This window comes from Homarus americanus, unplaced genomic scaffold (genome assembly GCF_018991925.1).
Source record: "Homarus americanus isolate GMGI-L3 unplaced genomic scaffold, GMGI_Hamer_2.0 scaffold11022, whole genome shotgun sequence".
Taxonomy (NCBI): domain Eukaryota; kingdom Metazoa; phylum Arthropoda; class Malacostraca; order Decapoda; family Nephropidae; genus Homarus; species Homarus americanus.
The window spans coordinates 13,132,348-13,160,072 of record NW_024737068.1 but is presented as its reverse complement, the minus strand read 5'-3'; the positions used below and the strand labels follow the sequence as shown (position 1 = coordinate 13,160,072).

Genomic DNA, 27,725 nt, shown 5'->3' with positions numbered 1-27,725 from the left:
ATTATTTTTATTTATACCTCACATTTACTGGTGCTGTACAGGTATATATTATTTTAAGAAAACTGTGGCTACAGGATGAAAATACACAAGTTTTTTCCTAAATATTCCCCGCTAAAATGAGTGCATCTTGCATCTTATATGCCATAAAATACGGTAGATTTTTTCCCTTTTAAATATATTTATTCAACCAAACTTTTAGCTTAACTATTCATAATTGTTTTAGTAAAAAATGGTGTTTCTAACTTAATTAGAGCTGTTTTTATAAGACTCATTATCAACATTCCTTAATTTTTTTCATAATATTGAGTCTCCATCATTACCGTGTCAAAATATTTTGGTTAAGGATCTTTTATTGCAACAGTCTTGTAGAGAATTTATTCAGGATCATTATGGTACCCAATTTATCTCTTAACACAATTAGAACATATTATGAATAAAAGTTTATACACTTTCTCGCTAGCCATAAATATTTTCGCTCCTGCCCACGGTCTAAATATACTGGGAGAATGTTTGTCCGTGCAAGGTGAGATGTGTAGTTTAGATTCTTGGAAGACTTTCCCCAGCACCCAGAAACATATTAGGGATATGCATTTGTGTCTGTCCATGCGGGATGCGTAGTTTTGAGTCTGGGAAACTTTTCCCAGTACAGTATTTGTACTCTAAAAATTTACGGGGATGTGGGATTTTTCCATTTTTGAAATAGTCGTATTACCCGGAAATGTATCCTTCCCAGAAGAGCTCAACACCAATTATTCCAGCAAATGGAAATATCATTGTTGTGTGGTGTATTACAGTACTATCCGTGTTATTCACACGTTAGGTTTCAATAAATGGCGCGAATAGGCAAAAACTGCAAATAGCAACTTATACCACCATACAGCACTACTATATGAAAAACTTACATCTGTATGTGATAAGATGATATGGCCTCCCTGGCCAGCTTCACATTATAGTGAGAATCTTTTCTTAAAATTATCAAACCACCCTTTACCAACACTAAAAGGTTTTTCAATAGCCCCTTCACCACCTGCTGATTCGTGAAAATGGGCCAAGAGAATCTTAGCCTTCTAATGAATCATGTTGTCGATTGGCACGTTTTTGCAGTGGTCGTCAATCCAAAAGTTCAATGCTTTTCCATTTTCACTATGTTTGTATCACACAGTCTGTGCCACTTTAGCACTTGCAGCAACAGCTACGAATCACTTGTTCTTTCTTTTTAATGTATCACACCATGGATTCGTTCACAACCAGCCAGCCGTGGCGGCACTCATTCCTTCCTTTAACTTGCCTAATAAGTGAACTTTCTTAATAAGGGTCATCACTGTCTTTTGTCTTCTAAGTTTCACTGCACTAGCACCATTAACATTAGGCAGTCTTTTAAGGGTCATTTTTATCAAAAACACTTAAAAGTTTTGGGCACAATGAAGACAACTATAGTGCAGACAATGGTTGAGCACAAACAAGGGAGAGGAGATGCTGTGGGTGACTCACAGTGCTCCCACCGAGGCTCGTAAGCTAGCCACCATCTGCTTACCGCGAATAGTCAAAACAGCAAATGGTAAACCAGCGAAAAGCATGGGTTTACTGTGTACTGTACGGTATTCGGTATATACAGTATTTGGTGAGATTTTGCATTAAATACAAATTTCTCTGGTTTAATGAGGCCCTTACAGTATATATTGACTTGAGCAGAAACAAATTAAATTTCATGCTGGTGAAGTCATAATCAAGAGCTATTGAATTCTCAAGATTTGAAATGTAACTGCCCAAACTTCTAATACTGTACTTATCTTCTCTAACTTTATATTTAAAACAAAACTATAAAATTCCATACCCAGTAACAATATATGTGGTAAATTTTACAGCTAATGAAAACACATTTTACATAGCTAAGAGATTATTTGGCTTTTTGAGAAAGTATCTTAATTACCTGCATAAATTTAACTGCAGGAGGTAATGCATTTAATACTGTACTTTCACTCTGCCAATACTTAAAGAATAATGGCTTATTTCTACATGGAGAGTTTAGATTAATACTGAATAACAGTTTCAATGAATGCTATAACCCATTTTTAGAAAAAATTTCAACTTACTTGACACTTGATGCAAAATTATAAGAGACAAATCTCATATTATATAATCGTTGTCCACTTAAATGTATCCCTGGCTGACCATGCCCATACCCATCCCCATCCCCATTCCCATTCCCATTTGTCCATGTGGATCCATGTGTAGAAGGTTACTAGCTTGGCGTTTGCGCTCTCTGGCCTCAAAGGTTTCCTGAAATAAAATTGTTCACATTAAAATTCTTTATATCATACAATTCAAGAGGAAGAAGGATGATATTTTCAAGTACCTAATTACTTGAAGGCTTCATTCTTTATCCACTTTCATGTTTTGTCAAGGCCATACAGAATTTTTTCCATGATAGCAAATAATATAAGTTCAACTTACATGAAGTAAGGTGAATCCTGCAAAAGCATGAATGCCACCAGCAACAACAGCAAAGGCGTAAGACCAGGATAAGTAGTTAAAGTTGGGGTTCAGCAACCAGTCACGGGACCAACACATGACTCCAAATACTAGGACCGCAAAGAAGATCCCAATCACTGTAGGGAGTCAATATTTTTGTAGAAATGTATACAATCTTTCATTATTCACTATATTTGAAATTTGCATTGTTTAATCATAACTTTGTGCAATGGTTGGCTTATTACTTGGCTCACTAAAACTGTTTTGGGTTGAAAATGTTCATTTTTATGTAAAGTTCTACATTCTTATCAAATTCCTACACATCCTTTATAGTAGTCCAGCAGTGAAAATAGAGAAGGAATATAGAATTTTGTTCTATCTGTGAGTGTCCTTGGTTTCCTATCACTGCTCGTTACAGTATATAGAAAATACGTACAGGCAATCACCATTATACGATGGGGTTACAGACTTCAAAAAACTATCGATAAGTGATCAATTGTATTCCAATATTAATTACCTACGGGGAAAAATAAGTTCTGTACCTGAGCCCCTGACGAGCCCAAACAAGATTTATATCCTGCTGCTATAAAGATTAAATATTGTAATGTGTAAATAACTAAAATAATTTATATAGACATAAAAATCAATAATTTTATACAAATTAAAGACAAAAACAATAAATCTATCGAAAAGATTTATTTTCATTTACCTGACATGATATGTACAGTAGTAAGTTGCGATCCCCCAGCTGTCGCTACAATTAATTTTTGGTAGACTTTTTTTTCTTTTTTTTTACTGTTACATGCACACCAACCTTTCATAGAGAATGTGAAAAGGAAAATGATTATAAAATGAAAATAATAATACCAATAAGTATTTTTTTACATCACTGAAAGTGTGGATTGTGGAAGCAGGAGGGGGGTGAAGTGTCAGTCTCCAGCCAAGCTGTGAGCTGCAATGTTGTTATTTTTCAACTTGCAATTCTTGGTAGATATGCTTTTTTTTTTTTACACATACAGAGAATGTGAAGAAAAAATGTCACAAAGGGAATACAAATGCCTTACGTCCCAGGGAATCGTGGGAGAAGAAGGGGGGAGCAGGAGGGGGGTGCAGAGTCAGTATCTCGGCCTCCCATCATTTTTTCTTTGTTACATGCACACACAAGTGTTCATACAGAATGTAAAAAAAATTAATAAAATAAATAAATAAATAAAATATACCTGTAAAATAATTATCATGTGGTTAAAAACATAACAGAGCAGCATTCGCTCATGTCTCTACTATCCCGTGACAAGATTGCCAAATGGCAATGCAGTAGTTTTTCTGTTTATTTTTTATTTTATTTATTCATCACATTTACTGGTACAGTCTATATTATTTTATGTATAAAGAATAGCTTCTTCCACACGCAAACCATCTTCTGGGCAATGTGACACAGTTCAACTGCTTAGCCTGGCAGTCACTCGGGACAGGCAGAACCTCCCACATGTCCCATGTGAGTAGCACGTGTTATGCTATTCCAAGATTGTGTTATCATATCTTAGAATATTGCAAGTTATTGAACATCACTTTTTCATAGCAATGACAATGTAGGAAATGCATTTGGGTAGCGAATATCATAAAACTGATCTTTAGCCATCACATATTGGTACGGTATATGACTATGATCAAGCATACATAGATCCATTGTATAAAGTTCATTGGCTTTACTGTACAGTAGTCCCTCGCCAACTGTGGGGGTTTGGTTCCTGAAATACCCTGTGGTTGACAAATCTGCAGTTGGTAAGACTAAAGGCTTGTGGGAAATTGGAGGCTTGATTGCACAGCTGCCGATAACCCTCTTCAAAGCCTAATTAAGTTACCTGTTCCTTCACAAAACAATACCTGCATTGTACATTTCATTAAATTTTTAAGTCAAATACATATAAAATAGCTTAATATAAATTAAATACAGTGGGGTATGCTATAACGAATCTAATGGTTCTAGAACCTCGTTCGTTATAGCATTCGTTCGTTATAGGATTAATCCGTTCCAGGCCCCCAAATACAACCACTTAACACTGAAAAATATAATATAAAATTGTAAAATTTGTAAAAAAAGTGCATAAATATGCATTTAAACTCCTGAAATAAAGAATATCATTAATACTTGAAATAAAAAATAATAAATTAGTAAAAAAAAATAAAAAAAATAAAAAAATACTGTTCGTTGTAGGAGTTTCGTTCGTTATAGCATTCTCATTTTATAGGTAAAACCGTTCGTTATAGGAATATTCGTAGTAGAATCCGTTCATTATAGCATACCCCACTGTACTTGTAATATAAATTTAACAGTATACAGGGGTATTTACCTTCATGACATTGATGATGATGGTGGATGAGGATGATGTGAAAGGAGGTGGTTGTTATAAGGAAGAAGGGAAGAAAGGCCCACTCTCTTCCTGCACCTCTTAAGATTTGTTAATGTCTGATGGTGAGATGGGTGATGCAGTGACATCTTGGTGGATGGGGGGTAGCTGGAGTGTAGCCGCTGAGGGAGGTTTGTGGGTTGGTGACCAACACAATTGTAGCAGCAGTGGTCACTGTCTTGCTAAAAAAAAAGCTAAGGATGGATGACCGTTTTTTAGATCCCTGTACACCTCCTTGTAGAGCTTCATTAAATCCTAACCAATGCTTAAAATTAAGGCTGCACTCCATAAAAGGATGTGTGTCAATGAAATGCTCAGCCAAATTTGAAGCTGCAAGCCTTACTAAGATTGGCAAGGGTCATTTTCACTTTTTTCACATTATCCTCGTTCTCGTCATCATTGGAGGACTGTATCAGCTCCTTGCGGTCATCCTCCATCAACCTCCTCCAGATGAGAACCAAGGAGCTCCTCTATCTTATTGGCTTGAATGTTGTTCATCCCCTCGCCTGGCACAGATTTGCAATCTTCACGATGCACTGCACCTCGGCAATGAACTGAAGGGAACCTTGGAAGCAGACATGGGGTCTATTACTGGGTTCCTATTACAATTAGTATTACTTTTAATTTTTCAATATTATTAATACAGTGGTCCCTCGGTTAACGAACACAATTCGTTCCAGAAGGTCGTTCGTTAACCGAAACCATTGTTTCAATGTGATTTTGGGTAATTGGTTCCAGCTCACCGAAAATTACATACAAACTAAAAATAAATGCAGTAAAGTACACTTACTTTGAGGTGTGCATGTAGAAGGCTCCTGGTTGATGATGATGATGATGGAAATTAGAATGGGGGTGGAGGAGAAGGGAGAAGAGAAAGCATTGGGGTGGAGGAGGAGTCACCCCATGCTGCCATTTCACCCATAAAATTATAGTTCACTTGGTGTAATTCAACATTATTTTCTTTAAATCAACACTACACTGCACTATATATTGTCAATATGCGAAATAAACTTCAGAATGACTAATAATTGAACTGTAAAAACGTAAAAATAGTTTATGTTCAAGAGAGTCTGAAGCAAGATGCTTCCTCCTCTGAGCAGGGACACACACTGACGCCATTCTGGGTGAGTCAAGTGGCTGTTTGGCGCGCTAAAAACTAGTTCCCTGTACTTCAATTATGTTAAATAATTGTTAAACTGACTAAAAACTTTAATATAAGACTTGGAAAATTATTGAATAGTACAACCTCCTTGATTTTTACTCAAATGGTAATGAATTTAAGCCCTAAACCCGATTACTGTATTGGCGGACTAATACTACAGCTGATGAGCAAGCGAAAACATGTTGGGAAAAATTCGTAAGGAATTCGTTAACGAAATTTTTTCGTTAACCGAAGTGAAGAATCTTATGGAAGGTAATTCGTTAACCGAAATTTCGTTAACCGAGGCGTTCGTTAACCGAGGGATCACTATATTATTACTTTAGTTGTCATCTATTACTATTACTCGGTCGTCTGTTACTACTGTATTACTTTTGGTCACGAATTAAACCTGATCAACATAGCCAGTTACCACACTTGGAACCTGGAGTTGCAGAAGCTAAGGTTAACAGATAGTATTTTTCTTGCATAATCATCACTATGTTCCTATTTTATCTACCTTTTGCAGTAATATATTCTTGCGAATAATGAAATAATACAGATGTGCACGGATTTTTAGTGTTACAAACAAGCATGTTATGGTTGGATTTTAGTATTCCCCTGTCAAAGCAAACTGTTGAATGACAGCAACAATTCAGTAATTATGATTTTTTTTTGACAACCTAAGAGTTAAGGAAGTGTCTGTAACAGAAAAGTAATAGACTATTACTTTGCCTTCTATTACTATTAAAGCCAAGAAATTGTGATATATTGCGATTACTTTAAGAACCCTGTAATAGTCTATGACTGTTACTTATTACTATTACCCCATGTCTGCTTGGAAGTCATGCACCACCTCAAGCCAGATTTTCCCCCAGCACAGTTTCAGCATTGACGGCTTAACTTCATCCTGTTCACAATGTAGAATTTTTCCAGCAGTCTGATACAGTGAAGATGTTGTCCTTCTCCATGCATCAAAGATACAGCTGAAGGTGCGGCAAGTGTACAGTAATAACTTTTATAGGTTGCTATTACACCCTGGTCCATAGGCTGAAGAAGTGAAGTGTTGTTTGGAGGGAAAAATACCACCTCTATTTTGGGATGGGCACTCGTGAGTGCTTCAGGGTGACCGGGTGCATTGTTGACAATGAGAGACCTTAAACGCCAAATAATTTTTTGCAAAGTACAGCTCAACCTCAAAGACAATACAGTTGTTAAACCAGTCCATGAAGGTGGCAGCATTAACCCACTCCTTACGGTTAGACCACCAAAAGACAGGTGATTCTTATTCTTGCCCTTCAGGGCACAGGGGTTCAGAGTGGAAGAGGAGCATTGGCTTATAAAACAGGCCCCTGAGGCATTACCACAAAGGATAAAGGTCAGTCTGTCTTTTGCTGCCTTAAATCCCAGAGCAGACCTCTCGGCCTTTGGAAATTAAAGTTCTTTTCGGCATTCTTTCCCACCAAAAAAGGCCAGTCTCTTCCAAGTTGAATACTTGCTCCAGCAAGTAACCCTTCTGAATCAACTTTGTAAATTGTTCAGAATACAGTGCAGATACATAAAATTCAAAGCCACAGTTTGGTGAAACAGTATAGAGTAGAAACCGGATACATGGAATCCACGGATGGGAAGGGTCTACTGTACAGTATCAAGTCAGTATTACGTTTATCATTTGTGATTCAAAGGTACAGTATTAACTAAGATTAACAAAATAAATGTTTTGTATTAAAAATCCAAAAATAAAAATTTGGTCATCAAACTTACCAGCAACAGCCTGACAGCAGAAACAAAAGCCAGTAAGGTACCATTCATACTTCATGATCATGTGCATGGGCCATCTCACCAGGATCAGACTTATTGTCACTAGCGTTGTCATGCTAGCAAGTAGGGCTATGGTCATGAATGTCTGCACTGCCATAAACCAAGCTGAAACCAGATGTTTTTATTTAGGTATAATACATAATATAAAAGTTAAATATAAATATTTTGTACTATTGAGCCGTTAATTACTTTTACCCCTGGGTGCAATGGAAAATGAACACTACCTCTCCTGACATCCTGGTAGGGATAGTAAGCATGATTGCAATGTCATTTCCCTTATCCTTGTGTTTTTAAATATTTAAATCATATTTCAAAACATACGAGTTCAAATTCCACTTTTAAACATTAGTAAATGGATATGCTCGTACTTACAGTACTGTACAGTATTTACATTATTTTTTTTAATTTACAATAAACTTAACCATTTTAGTATTGCCACACATAAAAGGAAATTGCATTATGACAAATGAGGGGAATACCTGTAATGCCAATGTTAGCTCCACATATTCCTGTACAAGGAAAGCAGGACTACCAATTTGAAGCCAGATGCAAGAGCTTTGAACAAACAAATTTGCTGGTTTGTCATATTGTTCTACACTGGAGTAAGAATAATTTATGGAGTGACTGTAAATCATAAAAAATAAGGTGCTGATACACTGTACAAACTGTTATGTTGAAAAACAGGTAAGTTCTAGGTTTTTATTGGTTAAATTATGTTACTGTACTTAACAAAGTAGTTGGTAAAAGTTGATAAATAACCTGCCCTTTGATTAACATGGGTTGCATTCCCAGAAAATGCAGTGTAGAGCAAATAAATTATAACATGGGGAGATAGGGGATGCATCAGGTGGACCCCAAAAGGCCCCCCACACCAAAAATACAACAAAACCAAATTTCAAAGACATCTAAAGTAATGATGATGTGGAGGCACTGGCGTGTCCATGAAATCAGTTCCAGAAAGTTTTACAACTCGGTCATTTGCAGATGCTGGCCAAATCACACCAAACCAACAGAAGCAGCAGATTAGCCTTACTCAGCCATTGAAGAATGCATAATTTATTCTATAGTGTAAATGTGGTCGTAACTCTTCTTTGTTGGAGTGTCCCTGGACAGAGGGGCACTTGGAGAACATTCAGGTGAAGCCATGGTGACAAAAGGAAGCGAAGAAACTGAAGTTAATCCAAGCAAAGTTTTCGGTTATGCCCACTCCAAGCACTAGCTAAACTCTGAGCTCACGTGGCATGAGGAGGCTACCAATGGACTGCAGTGGACTCAACTGCTGGCCCGCTGGGGACGCTACCATTAGACTGTAATGAACCTGACCGTGTTCAGCCGGATTTTTCCCATGTTTACTACCAGGTAGTAAAAAAAAAATTGTTCGAGCAGATCCACATTGAACAAACCTGCATTAAGCGAGGGGGCGGTGCAACACAAAAATCTGTATTAAGGTACAGTAAAGCCTCGAATAACGATGGTAATGTGTCCTCCAACATTGTAGTATAGGGTGAATCATCGTATAGCGAATCAATAATTACCATTAAAATAAAGCAATAATAATGAGATGCATTCCCAAGTGTGACCGTTTCATAGCTTTTGTGTGACTTTTTATCCTCTTCCCCAAAACAATACAATTAATGAAAATTGCAAACTATATTCTTTAAATAATGTTTCTGAATGCACCTTATACAATATAAATGAATAATAATATGGTCACACAAGAGGAGATGGGAAGCCATTGTTTTAGTTTGTGTTTACAGCCGGGAGTCCGGGATAATAGTTCTACACGAAAAAATGAAAAAATAAGACCCTGGTTGTAGCTGTAGTAAAATTAATGTAAAAAAATTATTATATATATTTTAAGTACAGTGATCCCTCGGTTAACGAATTACCTTCCATAAGATTCTTCACTTTGGTTAACGAAAAAATTTCGGTTAACTAATTCCTTACGAATTTTTCCCAACAAGTTTTCGCCTGCTCACCAGCTGTAGTATTAGTCTGCCAATACAGTAATCGGTTTTAGGGCTGAAATTCGTTACCATTTGAGTAAATATCAAGAAGGTTGTACTATTCAATAATTTTCCAAGTCTTATATTAAATTTTTTAGTCATTTTAACACTTATTTAACATAATTGCAGTACAGGAAACTAGTTTTTGGTGCGCCAATCAGCCACTTGACTCACCCAGCAAGGCATCAGTTTGTATCTCTGGTCAGTGGAGGTAACATCTTGCTTGTGGCTCTCTTGAACATAAACTATTTTTACGTTTTTACAGTACAATTATTGGTCATTCTGAAGTTATTTTGCATATTGACACTATATAATGCAGTGCAGTGTTGATTTGAAGAAAATAATCTTGAATTACACCAAGTGAACTAAAATTTTATGGTGAAATGGCAACATGCCTTCTCTCTCCCTTCTCCTCCATCCCCATTCTAATTCACATCATCAACACCAGGAGCCTTCTACATGCACACCTCAAAGTAAGTGTACTTTACTGCATTTATTTTTAGTTTGTATGTAATTTTCGGTGAGCTGCAACCAATTACCCAAAATCCCATTGAAACAATGGTTTCGGTTAACGAACGACCTTCTGGAACAAATTGTGTTCGTTAACCGAGGGACCACTGTAATGTTATTTAATGTTAATAAATGGAACAATAGAAGTAGCTAACCACTAATGGTAAAGAAAAAAAGTGAGATGGATTGGGAATGCCAACATCTACGTGCGCATTTAAGGATACCGCGCCATTTATCTTTTTAAGAATATGTACAAAAGATTCATTATTGTTTATTACTGAATATGTATTTGATTTAATTAATCTTTATGTATGCGAAATGAACAATACAATTCATTAATAATACGTAGACTATTAAAACACACGAGGATAAGAGATGGCATTGTTGTCAGTGTTTACACCCATAGTGTCAGTTATCCACCTGAAACTGAAGAAAATAAGACCCTGGTTGTTGTTGTTGAAGTAAAATTAATGCAAAAAATATGTTTTAATTTATGTTATTTAATGTACAGTAGAAGTAACCACTGATATTAAAGAAAAAGTGAGACTGATAGTGGAACACCAATGTATACGTGCACACTCAAGAAAACAGTCATTTATCTTAAGAATATGTACAAAAGATTTATTATTTATTATTGCTGAATATGTATTTGATTGAATTAATGTTATATATATGAAATGAACAATGCAATTCATTAATAATACGTAGAATATTAAAACACACACGAGGAGACAAGATGGCATTGTTTTCATGAGTGATGATGGTTCTACATAAGAAACTGAAGAAAATAAGACCCTGGTTGAAGCTGTAGTGAACTTAACGTAAAAAAATTGAATACCTGTGTGTATGTTTTAAGTAATATTATTTAATGTTAATAAATGGAACACTAGAAGTAGCTAACCACTAATGGTAAAGAAATAAAGGGACACGATTGGAAACGCCAACGTATGTACACCAAGTGCGTACATGTGAAAACATATCATCATTTCTCTACATATGAATATGAAAGCAACACTATTTACTGTTCATATATGTTTTAACTAATACAGTATTTACGAATGTAAAAAAAATTCTACTCGCCAATGGTGATAAAGTCTAAAACATAAAGACAGCCAATGAATATTGTGCGAGTTTTTACTCAGATGATGAAGTCATCGGGTTCAACTCTGGCTGAAGCTGTAGCTTTCCATAAAGCTGTTACTGAAACTGTAACTGAACCTGAAGTTGTTGTTGAAGCTGCTTATGATGCTGAATTTGATGGTGTAACCTGGTGGCTGAGTCAAGCAGCTGATGGAGGCACAAAAAACTAGTTCCCTGCACTGCATATATTATCAATATGTTAACTAAATTTTAAAATGACTAATAATTAATTTTAATATAAAAAATGCAAAAATATTAAAGAGCACAACTTTCTTGATATTTACTCCACTGGAAACGAATGTAAACATAGAACAGATTACTGATTTGGCAGACTAGCCCATCAACTGATGCTCACAACAAAATGTGTTGCTCATAAGGATTTTATTTATCAAAGTTTTGTTTAACCAAATTGAAGATCCTTATGGGGATCATATCAAAGCATTTCGTCTAGCGTTTCAAATCGTAGCAATGGAAAATCTAATGATACTTTTTGTGGGGACTGTACATTGCATGTTATATCTAATACATTTGTAATTGAACTAAGATGCAATTGGCTTACCTGGCAACATCCATGACCATATAATTCTGTATTCCTCGGAGAAGATGTAATTGCACCCTGTAAACTTGTAGTCGTACTGGTATTTTGGATACCTGAAGCCATTAAAGCAAAACTCCCATAGCCCCATATTGTTGAAGTCACTGTACGTGTAGGAGTATGACTGCAGCCAGTAAGGACTGAAAGTATAGGTTTAATGAGGTTAATTTATTAAAAATAACAGTTATTGTGTTCATCAGTAAAATCTTAAAAGTAACCCATAAGATCACAATTCTTAAGTGCCTTCTAGTACAGCCTGCCTGTCTGTTGGAGGACTTACTATGTTTAATGACAGAAAATATTATCCAGGCAGACACAATTAACCAGTTGATGCTTTTGCTGTGAGCAGCACTTTCTTACCCAACCTGTTAAGGGTCAAAGGTTTGACTCCATTTCAACTAGTGGTTGGCTTTGGGTCCAGTGAGGTTTCAGGCCAAAACTTGTGTAGCTGTCTCTTGCTTAGGGGGATCAGTATCTCCCATTTATATTATACGACGCAGTAGATTCTAACTGTTATTGTATTATAATAAAATCCAACATTAATGGAACTATAAGGGGTAGGTTGAGTGATTGCCATTCATGGAGAGAAAGTTTAATGAAGGTAAACAGCAGCCCAGTCCTTCACACAGTACCATGTTTTAACACCAGGTTATACTTTTTATAAACTAAAGCATTTTTGTGCATTCATCAGTGTTTTATTATACTTATTCTTTTACATAAGCTTTTGTACACTACTATACAGAACTAACAGTGACGCAGGAGACAATGTGTGGAGCAACACAAAATGCAGTTTGGGTTGTCAGACTACACATTTACTGCCCAATGTCACAAAAAATATTGTGGAATGATTATTATTGTATCTACTATGTTTTTTATTGTTTATTTAGTGTACAGTTAATGCTATGCAAGGGCTCTAATACAGTACAAAAAGAGTAACTATTACAGTAATAGATCAGTCATTCCTGAAATCTCACCTCTTTTTCCCATTACAAAATGCATTTACAGTTGCACTGTTACACAATTCCTTTAGGTTTGCAACCTTCCAAAAAATAAACAAAGGTTTAGTGTAACTGTTTCATTATTCAACAAAGAAATTATCAAAACACTGTATAGTACCTTCTAAGTATGAAGTTAACATAATTCTAACAAAATCTGATTTTTGAAATAACCTGTACAATATTCTTCACTTAGTTTCGTACGTCTTACCACATCCCGAGATTTCATCAAGAATCCTCGTCCTCTTAACAGGTGTTTGTGGGGTAAAGGTTTCTCATTCAATTATGATGAACATTTCATGCAGGGAAATATAGTTAACAACATAGTATCTGAACACCTTGAGACCTTCAGGTTTCCAGCTTATAAAAAAAAAAGGCCTGCACACACACAAGGAAATAATGTACAGGCATCCCCAGGTTATAGAAGGGTTCCGTTCCTGAAAATCTTCCCGCATCGCAAACCAATTATTCCAGCTAACGGGGAGATTACTTACTGTATCACTGTGGAGAAAATAGTGATATGGTACTCACCAGACATCTTCTGTAACCACTTTCACTTTTTTTTTAAATTAGTCTTTCTGATTAGCATAGATCACAATAATTGATCTAGATCAGTGGTTCCCAAACATGGGGTCGTGACCTCAAATGGGGGTCGCAAGATGCATCATAAGGGGTCGCATAGAGGTCATGGGGTCCCATAAAGCTTATAGTCCAGGTGTCAAGAACTGAAGGATGTGGCCGACAGGTGCCGTCTCATAAAGTTGGGACCATAAATTAAGGTCAAGGGAATAATGCAGTTACTCTCCTTGTGTCAAGTCAGGTCAGTCCAGGGAAGGTGAACGCTGATGACATGTTACGCAGCAGAAAATTCACACTCCTACCTTTGAATTGTTCTCGGCTCAATTCACTTTGTACTTCCCATGGATGAAGAAAAAAATGGCAGCAAATTGCAATAATAGATTCCTTGAGTTGCTTAATGAATCTTTGGATTTTATTCAGTTTTTGTTCAAGACAGATGTAAAATAGTGTGGCTCTTTTGTCCTCGAAATAGCAGAATTACAACAAGGCAAGGGTGATTTTTGCCATTTATGATGACATATCAATGTTTTGGGTTATTTATCAAATTGACATTCAGCGGTTAAAAATCGAGCTATTAAGGTTCTGATATAATTTGGAAGTCAGTGGGGCAGCTTTCTCATCAATGGTGTTTATAAAAAACTATCAACGTAACCATATATCAAACAAACTTAGAAAATTGTGTGCTATGTTGTTTAATCACATAATTATACCCCCAGTTAACAGAAAATTTATTAAATGATAATGTACACACATTACATATGAATTATGACAGATGTAACTTGTAATGAAAATTAATTATATGATGATGCACACAAGTCACATAAGAAATGCATACAGTACGTCAGAGATGTAACTAAGAAAATTGTATGTTACGTTGCTTTATCATGTACAGTGAGTTCTGCTATAACGCGTGTTTTGATAACGCGAATTTGCTCTAACGCGATTTATGAATTAGGAACGATATTTGTATAACGCGAACGCTCGTTTGCTATAACGCGATTTTTGCTTACTATTTCTCCAATTTTGTGGTACAGTGGGGTACGCTATAACGAATCTAATTGGTTCTAGAACCTTGTTCGTTATAGCATTCATTCGTTATAGGATTAATCCGTTCCAGGCCCCCAAATACAACCACTTAACACTGAAAAATATAATATAAAATTGTAAAAATTGTAAAAAAATGCATAAATATGCATCTAAACCCCTGAAATAAAGAATATCATTAATATTTGTAATAAAAAAACAATAAATTAGAAAAATAAAATAAAAAATTAAATAATGTGAATATAGTAAAGAAGAATATCAACAAGAAGCGTTCTGGTGATAGAATTCCCGGTGATGATCGTAAAAGAAAGGATATAACACTTGAAGAGAAGCTCGATTTTATCAACCTCGAAATCACCCTTCTCCCCCATCAAGTAAAGTGTAACATTTACTGTATGATTTCATTATTAGATATGAATGTAACATTTATTTAGACTGTGCTATCCTTTGTGTTAGGCTAACTACTAAATTTTTTCGATTTCGAGTAATCTGCACCTAACCCTATTTTCTCCATAAGCCCTGTTATTTCTATTACGCGATTTTCTATAACACGATATTTTACAAGAACACAATTATCGCGTTATAGCAGAACTACCTGTACTGTAATTATATCCCCAGGTATAGAACACTAAATGATCATATAATGTCACATATTAAACATGACAGTTGTAGCCTGTTTCTGCCAGTGTTTACTTTTACACTTCTCAATTTGTAATACATTTCCTTACTTGTTTTTACAGTTAAATACATACAGTACAGTATATCAATATGTCCGTATTTACTCTAAGGATCTTCATATGTACAGCCTACTGTATGTAATGACTTGAGGTCGCACTGGATAGGTGACAGTACTAGACGGGATCGCACTGGAAAATGCATGGGAACCCCTGATCTAGATATTTCCAGAGATCGAGCAATGGAGGCACATGATTCACCACTTTAAATTCTCATTATAATATCTAATTTTATCTCGTAACTATGGCTTGTATGAGTTTGCTTTTTAGCACTATCAACAGTATTACACTTTCTCTCATTACTGGCCATGATAAATACAGTGGATGACTTTAGATTCATGGAAGAATTTTTGCAATATGAAAGTTTATGTACACTGCACTGTAAACAACTAGGGCAATAGAAATTAATACTGCATTTCATAGTAACCATGCAAAGAACTTTATATAGCCTCTTACATAGGGAGATAAAGGAAAAAATACTCTATAGTGTTTGTCAGTAATTTATAGTTTGAGTTACTTTTCGATTACACTTAAAGAGAATACAAGCTCACAGGGATGTACATTTCGGTTAACGTTACGTTTCCAAGAACGTATCTAGGACGTTAACCGGCGCATGACTGTATATATATATATATATGTATATATAATTTTTTTTTTCTTTTTTTTTATTAGCTCATAAAGCGTGTAGACTTCTACATATAATCAACAACCTCACCCCGCCAGGACTCGAACCCACGACCTTATGTGTGTGACCGGGGAACGTTACCTCTAGACCACCAGGACACTAAAAGCAATCCTAGACTTTGTTATATTTCATACAAAGCCTGTTCATCGAGCTTATGGCGCCGTGAACCTCCAATTGGGGGACTACCCATGCCTCTTAGGTGATCAGCGTAACGTTTTACCAAATCCGGCTTCGAAACACGAGGTTCCATATATATTTCATTAGCCCATAAAGCGCGCGGACTTCTACATATACTGTAATCAACAACCTCACCCCGCCAGGACTCGAACCCACGATCTTATGTGTGTGACCGGGGAACGTTACCTCTAGACCACCAGGTCAAGTCTGGTCTTGAAAGAACTCACATTCGATGCCGTCAAAACACTAGCAGATTGTTCCAAGAGTTGAGGAGTTTACAATGGAGAAAAATCATTGCAATTAAACAATCAAAGTACAGGTAACTAAGATGTAAAATATTTCAATAAGATAGTTTATAATGTAATTTACTTCATGATATTACTGTACAGTACATAATTTCTTTAACTAATAATAATACAAGTACTTAAGAGCATCAGTGTACTGACCTTGTAAATGAGATGACGAAAAAGACAGTTGCAACAAAAGCAATTATTCCAGCATTGACCATAGTAGCTGAAAAATAAATAAACCAAGATAAAAACAATATGGTAATTTTGTTTTATGCTATGGAAGAAAAATATAATTTTTTATCATGCAGTATACAGCACATGATACAAATACCTGCACTTCAAAGGTAATTATATACAGTATATAACCTGAATAAAACACTGAGGTGTAAATAGTACTGTAATGATGTATTAGCCCTTGTCAAACTGACAGTAATATTTACATAAATGTGGGCCACATACATTGTTTATATAATTACATCACCCACGGTAACTAGCCCATGAGCCATGATTAGTCATTAACTGGATATGTGACAGTGTTTTTCCGAGCGTCCACTATGAGCTGTGAGCATTAATAAGGGACGAAGCGTATGTGTAACAAGCGTCGTAAACACACGTCTTGCATGGCTGAGAAATGGGGTACAGCTGTCAGAAGCAGGATATTAATTGCTGATCTCACAGCCATGATGCGGGCGCCAGTCGATGACTACTCACAGCTCATAGGCCAGTTACTGTAGATCAGGGGTGGCCAACCTGTCGATCGCGATCGACTGGGCGATCACAAGCCCTTCTCTAGTCGATCGCATGGCATAGTTAAACTTAATGACCCATCCTTCAAAAGCTACCATACTAAAATCGTACTAAAATTTTACCCATAATCATTGGGATATAATTTTTGTTTAGATTTTTTCTTGGAATAGATTATTATTATGGACACATCAGAATGATACATGCAGAAAAACTTCGACTGTCCCATGCTGTATATATGGCGGAACCTGATAGGAAGTGTTCACTTTCATATGGGCCGGTGCTGGCTGGTTCCTCGTGAGGAAACTGATCAGCAAGTTGTCATCAATTGTAGGCTAAAACTAAGCACGTATTTGCTTTTATAAGTTTAGAAATACACATTAAACCTTGTATTTATGAATTTGGTAATGATAAAGTCAACTCAATATTAAGGAGTCTTCTCAAAAGTAAAGAGAGAGGATCATGTTTGACAACCCCGCCCCTACGAGCCTACACACTTGTCACCAGCGATGCAGTGATTTTTGGTCATCTGCAATACTTGGAAGTGTGAGGTGCTGTCTCTTGTTAAGGAAAAAAAGTCTTGGATGATTACGAGAATTACTGACTTTTTAGCTTCGCGACAGTTCTCGCAGCAAACCCTAGAGTAGACAGAAGTGTCCACACTAGCCGATGACAATTGCTTATGAAGAAAAGAAGAAGTTAAAAACGTTACGTTTTTACGGTCAGTAATTCTCATATTCACGTAGGAAAAGTCATGGAAAAAGGTAATTCTCATATTCACGTACGACTTTTTCTTTTCCAAATACAGGTTATTGGCCATCAATTGAACCAAAAATGAGTTGTGGACCAAGTACTAAAAAGACTTAAATTTTCAATTTTCACAATGAATGGGAAAAAGTCTATTTTTTTTACCATGAATAATTTGAAGTGTGTGTTTCTGATCTGCCATGCATCTCCAGCTGTAACTAAGAAAGGAAATCTTGAAAGGTATTTCAAAAGTTTTTGCAAGAAGTATGATATTGATTTCCCACCCAAAAGTGAGCTACGGAAGAGGAAAGTTCATGAACTGGAATCACAGCTTACTGCACAACAAACTCTTTTTACAGGCGCGAGCTCAAAATCAAGGGTAGCAACCATTGCATCATTCAGGGTGAGTCGAGTACTTACAAAGCATAAAAAACCATTTCAAGATGGAGAAATCTTCAAAGAGGACTTTTTAGAAGCAGCAGATTCGTTGTTTGAAATTTTCAAAAATAAGTCTGAAATATTGTTCAGTAATCAAGAAACACTCATAAGGTGCTGTGAATTTATGGCTGAGGATTTGGGTAAACAACTGAACAAAGACATACGTGAGTGAGTGTTCTTTTCATTACAATTTGATGAGTCCACTGATGTGGTCGATACATCACAATTATGCATTTTCACTAGAATAGTATTTAAAGGCATGAGTACCAAAGAGGAACTGCTGAAAATTCTACCATTAAAAGGAAAAATTCAGGGTGAAGACATATTTCAGACTACGTGATTTTGTTAATAGTACACAGTTGCCAGTGAGTAAGCTTGTATCTATAACAACTGATGGAGCACCTGCAATGGCTGGCCGAATCAGTGGGCTCATTGCCCTGTGCAGGAGTGATAATAGATTTCTTCGTTTTTGTCCTCAAAAGATTGGCCTTCTGATCAATAACAAAGTGTGCCTGTTTGATTTAGCTTTTTTAGTTGACATGACTGCTATGTTGAATGAACTAAACTTAGATCTGCAAGGGAAAGATAAAACTATAGTTGACATGATTAGTGCTGTGACTGCTTTCAGGCAGAAACTAAACTAGTGTCTTCGCAGCTGCAGCAACATCAACTACGAAACTTCAGAAATATGATGTCTGAACTAGAAATACAAGGAAAAGACTATGACCAGTTTGACAATGATCGATATATTGAAAAGGTGCAATACCTTGCCTCAGATTTTGACAGAAGGTTTCAAGATATAACAGCAATAGAAACTGTCGCAAAATATATGCTTTCCGTTTAGTAAAGACACAAATGTTTAAGATATTGCATCTAGAATGGCATCAGCATTTAACATGGACATATCTGAAGTCGAAAATGAGCTTCTGAAACTTCAAAATGATATTCAGATCAAATCAATGGCAACAGGAGGAAGTTTCTGGAATCTTCTCAATGAAGAAAAATATCCCAATGTCAGAAAATGTACCATGTGCCTTACAGCATTTTTTGGATCAACCCACCTTTGTGAATCAACATTTTCACGTATGAAACACATCAAATCCAAATACCGATCAACAATGTCAGATGAACACCTGGATGCTTGCTTGAGGCTAGCAGTCACCGCCAACAGTCCTAATTACACAAAGCTGGCAGACAACATGCAATGCTAACCACCTCATTAATAAAGTAAATGTATGCTTTTGTCATGTTAACAATATATCATAACAGTTATTGAAAAATAGTATTTGTGCACCTCTCTCTATCTATGAATCTGCATATTTTATGGCAATGGGAGGAGGTGTTATTATGGAGGAATATTAGGCTGGTAGATCGCTTCAGGTTAACTGTGGAAAAAGTAGATCACATCACACAAAAGGTTGGCCACCCCTGCTGTAGATCATGTAATTATATAAACAATGTACTGTATGCAGCCCACAGTTATATAAGTATTACTGTCAGTTTGACAGGGGCTAACACAATGGTAAAACTTTACTTACCAGTATGTATCATGGGTAAATCATAAGTGTATAAATTGCACAGGTAAAACAATATGCAATACAAAACTTTGCAAATATAAAATACGATTAAGAAGTTGAGATCGTAAAAAATAAATGGTTATTCTTCATCATACTGACAACAGAATTTTATGGAATAATTCTGAACCTTAGTGAAATAAAGACCTTGCTATGTCTGTTTTGGCACTTTCAAGTTAACAATCATCTACAGTAGATCAATTCAGTTATGTGCTTCAAAATTGTCAGTACAGCACTTTACAGGGGCTCGTCATAAAAACATTGCACGAATCATTACATTGAGATATTTGTTATACAGTATTATTGTTTACTTTTTCATAATGTTTGATATTGCGAGTTTTCTTCTGTTGCATGTACACAAACACAAGGCTGCCACACTGTACAAAACCTGACGAGCCTCTGTAAACGTGCTTATGAAGGGGACTGTACATCTCTTGGTCAGTGTCAACTTCAGTACAGTATATAATTATACAGGATCTGAAAAATTCACACATTTTTTCCATTAACAACACATCTAAACTATAAAATGTTTACTTGATCACTCTGGGGCTGAATGATATAAAATCCATTTTACTCCCAAGAAAAAAATCTTGATATTGGTCCTTCTTACACAAACATCCAGAATTCACCCATACTGTTTGAAGTATTGTACTGTAGTGAAAGGTATTATACATATTTAATATTCCAATAACCATTATTCTATATGGAAATTCTTAAATAACAATATAGAGAGTACAGTATGATGGAGTATTGTACCTAATATGATCCAATGAGTTACTGCAATAAAAATATCAATAAGCAAATTATTTTAATAAAAAATTATTCCATTCAGATTAATATCAATTGAAATACATGTATTTCAGTAACAAAAATAGAGAGTTAATTACTTGAGGGTCTCACAAATTCATAAACTGTCTCAACAACTGGAGGAAAGTACGATGATGCTAAAGATGTCCGTCGACTGAAGCGGTTTGGGTACCCAGAGTACAAACTTGTCCCAGCAACCGATGCCATTTTTTTTTCTAGATCAGTTTATAACTTTATTGTACTGAACTGTACTTGAAGTCTTTGGATATAGCACCACACGTCACTATTATCTGTATAAATAATAAATAACTAGGAGAGCACAAAGGACTTCACTGGATGGTATCTGAAAGTGAAGTAGAAAATTTCAAATAATTTTTTGTCTAAAAAAACATAAAGCAGTAGTAAGTCAAAATATTTTATCTCCAATAATATTAATTGGCTGATACATGTACTGTACATGACTAAAAATCAGCAAGGTAATGTATGAGGAAACCGCTCTCACCAGAAGTTCATGTGCAATTTCATTCATTCAGGGGCTCGACAAGCTCTGGGATGTACCATGTCAGGGCCGGGACTCTTATGAACCTTTAGCTTTGACAATTTATTTCTTATAAACTTTCTGTGAACACAATGTGGGTCAGCGCTGTGTCGAACCGTCTGTCCTCAAACGCAGTTAGATTGTCCGCATACTCTTGTGAACCTCAAGGAACAGAAACTGTTCCATGCCTCTGCTTTGTCCTGGTCAGAATCTGTGAAACTACCATCTTCAAGCCTCGGGTCCGATACTCCTACTCACGTTTTTAATTTTGACTTTGCATAGCAATAAAATACCTTTGGGTTTGACGTGACCTCGCTTGCAACCAGCCTCTGGAATTCATTTTCAGCCCTTCTACACTCTGACTTTGCTTGGTTCCTTGACTCTTGTATACATCCTCCTGTCCTACTCATCGTTTGACCAACCCACACCTTGAATTTCTAGGTTTTCTTCTTAACTTTGTTGACCGATGTAGTGGTCTCCTTGTATTCCTAGAGGCATTGGATTTGGTCTTGGGTATATATTTCTCAATCAAATGGTTCAGTTTACTGGCTATGATATTCAGTGTAGTGTTTGTGTTCTTATACCACTCAATCTCCTCCCTCATTCTGTCATAATTTCCATTGTAATATTTGAACCTTGGCCTGGTTTTGTCATGAATCATATAACAGTTAAATCTGAAGGACAACATTACATGGTGGATGGTGCCAACGAGGGCTAAGTGTTCCAGCTTGGCTACCATATCCTAGTCTTGAAGATCGTGACGAGTGACGGACCATCCAGAAATCTTAACGGCCATCTTATAAGACCTACTAGTTTCGTTACCTGATTCACATTCTCAGAACGGCCCGAGAACTTAAGTTAATTGTCGACATGCACACCCAGGTCCCTTTTACATTCGGTCTCAATTAATGCAGTCTCTTCGTCCTGTTGGGACATGTGATACGCCTCCTTATTATTGGTGCCACCCAGGTACATCCTTCTGCACTTAGTGACATTGAATCTTAGGAGCCATTTCCTCGACCATTCTTGAACCTCATAGATATCTTTCTGCAGCTCTTCACAGTCTGTTTGGTTCTTAATTTCCCTAAATAACATGGCATTGTCCACAAGCATTTGTATGGAGGAATGTATAGCTTCTGGCATGTCATTAATGAAACGGACAAACAACAAGCCCCCCAATACACTGCCCTGTGGTATCCAGCTAGTCACAGGTGCGCATGATTTTGTACTATTTATTACCACACACTATTTGCAGTCATGAATATCATATCTGAACTCAGCAATGAAAATACAGTATGAGAAGATTCATCAAATTACACTGCAATGGGTATGTCATCAATATTAACCAAAAATACAAAGTTGTCACATCTAAATAACTAAGTGGTAACATTGTGATATATTCTTACAACCACCATGCTGTGAGTACTACTGTATTCCAGATGGTACTAAATGTTACATAATACTTCCTTGAGATAAATGTACAGTATATATCACGTGCCTTCAAGAAGGGTGCTGGACAACTCGTACCCAAGCAAATCTTACCCATCACAACATGTTGAGTCGTACCCAATTACAAGATAACTCGTACCCAATTTACGAGACAGTTCGTACCCATATATATATATACTGTACAGTCAACCCTCGCTTTACGTGGTCCCACATTCCGCGTTTCCACGGTACCCTGCCGAAACAGGAATGCTCACATTCAGCGGTGCGTGTACCCCTTTACGCGGAGAGCGGCTGGCGAGCCACGCCATTTTTGGATCCAAACCTCCCGCCATGTTGTGTAAGCGGCGCGAGCATGGTGCGCACAAGGTCGCCCAGTCATCAAAACATTACCGAGTTCTTCACCCGCCACCCACCACAGCCGGCCCAAGTCAGTGATAGTGATAATTATAGTGAGGATATGGACTTATATGGACTTTGCGGGGTTTGACAAAGAGGCCCTGCAAGCCTCTGTGGTGGATAGTGATACAAGTGATACAGGTGAGGGCCAATAATCTGCCCTCTGCCTCGGAACCAACCGCCCAACCCCGTGTGCCCAGCCATCTTTTCTACTAATGTAAGTGTTAAAAACCTATTATTGATATTTCTCTTAATTATTAATTGTGTGCATACCATCATAAGTTAAGATAATATTTTACTACAACATAGTTGTGTGTCGTCAAAAGTGGAGTTTGGGGAGTGGGCCGGTCTCTATTTCAATTAATCCCATATGTTATGTTGTTCACTTTCGCGTTTCTCACTTTCCGCGGTACCCTGTGGGTTGAATTAACGCGTACAGTGAGGTTGACTGAATGTCTTGAATAAAAGCTAAAGACACTCCGTTGTTTCCCTTTTCCATGTGATTTTATCAATATATATATATATATATATATATATATATATATATATATATATATATATATATATATATATATATATATATATATATATATATATATATATATATATATATATATATATATATATATATATATATATATATATATATATATATATATATATATATATATATATATATATAATATATATATAAACACAGTGACCCCTCGTTTAACATGGGTTAAAATTTAGGTTAACGAACTGCCTTCCATAAGGATCTTCAATTAGGTTGAATTTCTTCTGAACCGACCTCAACATGTTTTTGGCACTGACCGGGCAACCAGTTTTAGTATCAGTCCGCCAATACATTAATCGGTTCTAGGGCTTAAATTCCTACTATTTTAGTAAATATCAAGAAGTTTATACTATTCAATAATTTTTAAAAGTTTAATATTCAATTTTTTAGTCATTTTAACAATTATTGAACATAATTGAAAGGTAAAGTGACTAGTTTAATGAGCGGCATCCAGCCTCTTAACACAGCAAACAGGCGTTAGTCTCTCTGTTTCACTGGAGGTAACATTTTGCTTGAGACTCTCTTCAACTAAATGCTTTTTTTCTGTGTTTCCAAGCAAATTATTGGTCATTTTGAAATATATTTTACATATTGACAATATATAATGCAGTGCAGTGTTGATTTAAAGAAAATAATCTTGAATTACACCAAGAGCTAAAATTTTATGGGTGAAATGGCACCATGGGGTGACTTCTCTTCCACCCCAATGCCTTCTCTTCTTCCTTCTCCTCCAACCTCATTCTAAATCCCATCATCATCATCATCCAGGAGCCTTCTACATACACACCTCAAAGTAAGTGAACTTTTCTACCATTTTTGTTGAATTTAGGAAATTTTCGGTGAGCTGGAACCAATTACCCAAAAACCCATTGAAACAATGGTTTCGGTTAATGAACTTTTCGGTTAACGAACGACCTTCTGGAACAGATTGAGTTCGTTAACCGAGGGGTCACTGTATAGGGTGAGTCAAAAGTCTCCATACATAGGCAAATGATCACTTTAATATACAATTACTTGTAAGTCACAAAATATGCTATATGTGGGCACCATTACATTTCAGCAAGATGGGGAGCCACCCCATTACGGTATCCATGTGCGTCAGTGGCTAGATCCGCAGTTTCCGGCTCGCTGGATTGGCCCCCGTGGTTCCGTGGAGTGGCCTCTGAGGTCCCCAGACCTCACCCCCCCCCCTTGACTTTTACTTTGGGAGCACTTGAAGACCATGGTGTACCAGGTGAAGATACAAAACACGGACCACCTAAAGGAACGCATTCGTGATGTGTGTGCAAAGATAACACCAGACTTGTTAAAGCGTGTTCACCATGATTGGGAGGAATGCATCTGTATGTGCATTCAATGTAATGGTGCCCACATAGAGCATATTTTGTGACTTACAAGTGATTGTACAAAAAAGTGATCATTTGCCTATGTATGGAGACTATAAATTCTTTCATTATCAATACTGCACTGTACTTACAATCACCAAAACAAGAAGAAAACAAAAACAAATCCATATTCTGGTGGTAGCAGTTTCCTCATAAATTACCATCAGCAGTACTGTACTGTTATGCTTTCAATAACCCGCAATGTATTATTTTCCCATTTCTTTGCTGAAGTTATTGAACAATAAAAAAATGCATTTGTCATTGGGTCAATTTATATTGGAGAACATAAATCGATATTGGATTTTTTTTTTTTTTTTTTTTTTAATGAGAAGTTCAGACAAAAACAAGACGATTTTCATCTATGACACTTTAGGCGCTCTTTACTCATTACCGATATATCAGGAGTTGAAAACGTGAAAAATACTAGGAAAGGTATAATCTCATTTATTGCCACCAACCGAATCTTGTGATTTTTTCCTTGGAAACAATAGTTTAGACAATTCTAAGACACTTGTCTTCTATGACGTCTCCCTCGCAGACGATCTAATATAGAAATATTTAAAATGCCGAGTGGGGGGGAGGCATAGCCCCCCGTTAGGTAGTTTTGGTTGATGCTATCAACCACATATTACTAATTAAGTTACCCTAACCAAGGAAAACTACCTAACCTTACTTAACTTCCTAAGTAGAGGCTTGGCACCCTCCCGGCATATTAAATATCTGTTCTATGTTATTTGCGAGGGAACGGCCACATAAGATGTGTTTTAGAATTGTTTAAACTATTGGTTAAAAAGAAAAAATCACATGATTCGGTTGGTGGCAATAATAGCTAAGAAATTTTCTATTAGTTCTGATTTTCTACTCCCGATATCTCGTTTATGAGTAAAGAGCGCCTAACTGATGTAGATGAAAATCGTCTTGTTTTAGTTTGAACTTATCATAAGCAATACAAAAATATCCAATTATGTCCTCTACTATAAATTGACCAGTCATTGCTTATTGTTCAAATAAAAAATTGGTTTCCACTGTAAAAGAAGTTTATCTCACTAATGTTTCAGTGTTCCGAATTATTATTTTTTAAATAATCAACCCAGTTCTGGAAACCACCATTGTTTCTTGTACACTGTAACCATAATTAGGTGGGCGGGGTGTTAGCTTTGTCTGTGTTGGCATTAAAACATCCGGTCCCCAGTCGGTCAGGTCCCCAGCCACCCTGCATGGCAATCATGGTTCTTTATACGCAATAACGAACTTATGAACGGCTATTATAATTCTTCAGTTATTTCGCTTTCTAATCTCTCAACTTATGAGAACCTTTTCTTTAGAGGCTTGCTTGTGAATCTGAACTATTTAATCACCCAACAGTGAAATATGCAACACTGAATAGAATCAGATGTGTTGGAGTTCCCTTTACCAACAGCACCTCAGCACCAGGCGTAAACAAACTCTGAATGCTAGATGGGTTTGGTACGTGTGCGTGCATTTTTCAAACGAAGGGTTGTTTTTTGCTACTTACGCGATGGCGGTGTTGGCTTGATATCTTTGCTGAAAGAATCCCATGATTGCCCATTTTGTAAAATCCCCACAGAGCTTCTCCAGGAGCGTTTATCATCCATGGTCCTCCAGTTATGTTCACTTCTCTGTGTCCAGCGTAACAACAACCACACCTACGATGTGTTTGAATGTGAGGACTTGAGGTGTTTCCTACTTTGTTTTCTGGATTACCTTATATCATTTAGCCTAGATACTTACATATAAAATAATATGTACCAAATTCCCACGATATAACTACAAAATAGTACAACTATTGTGGTTTGAGTACTTAAAGGAAGCCGAAGTCAAAGATATCATTCACCAGGTGATGAGTATCGGATATCCATCCCACCCAGGTAAGTTCCAGGCGACGTTGCCACATGTTGGGGTGTGACGAGTCATGGGAGGGTTCAGTTGAATTGAGTGGCCGAGGACTGAATTTTTTTGTATACATTATTAATTTGACATTCGACATTAGCATCAAGGATGTGTACAAATATTAGTCGAAATTGATTTGAACTTCAATATATATATATATATATATATATATATATTTCTTGTAGATCCTAATGAAAACGTGGATAGATAAATCTTGATAAAATCACACGGGAAAAGGAAACAACGGAGCACCTAAGCTCGTTTTTCAGACATCTTTTCCAAGTGTGATTTTATCCAACTATATATATATATATATATATATATATATATATATATATATATATATATATATATTTTTTTTTTTTTTTTTCATGTAGATCCTATGAAAATATGGATAAGATAAATCTTGATATATATATATATATATATATATATATATATATATATATATATATATATATATATATATATATATAATCACACAGGAAAAGGGGAGACAAGCTTAGAAGTACAGTATTCAAATCACCCTGTGTCACAGAACGACTTCTGGTTGAAGCTAGTTTGATTAAGGAATTAAAATCAATAA

General features: G+C 36.2%; 2 protein-coding genes across 7 annotated transcripts in view; one reads left to right on the top strand and one right to left on the bottom strand.

The window, feature by feature from the left end:
* Window positions 1-27,725, top strand: part of LOC121872974 (pseudouridine kinase-like) — a 93,527-nt gene that overhangs the window by 37,793 nt on the left and 28,009 nt on the right. The gene's annotated exons all lie outside the window — the stretch shown is intronic.
* LOC121872976 lies at window positions 357-26,899 on the bottom strand. 5 transcript variants are annotated; one of them, XM_042376155.1, is made up of 7 exons: window positions 26,745-26,871; window positions 20,985-21,247; window positions 16,751-16,817; window positions 12,055-12,230; window positions 7,783-7,944; window positions 2,455-2,609; window positions 357-2,280 (listed from the first exon to the last, which is right to left on the bottom strand). In XM_042376155.1, exons 2-7 carry the CDS (start codon window positions 21,109-21,111, stop codon window positions 2,152-2,154), a joined length of 816 nt encoding a protein of 271 aa, XP_042232089.1. In that variant the 5' UTR covers window positions 21,112-21,247; window positions 26,745-26,871; the 3' UTR covers window positions 357-2,151. The 5 variants fall into 5 exon arrangements, with proteins under 5 accessions (XP_042232089.1, XP_042232088.1, XP_042232092.1 ...); XM_042376154.1 differs by lacking the exon at window positions 26,745-26,871 and adding an exon at window positions 26,543-26,722; XM_042376158.1 differs by lacking the exon at window positions 26,745-26,871 and adding an exon at window positions 26,587-26,722.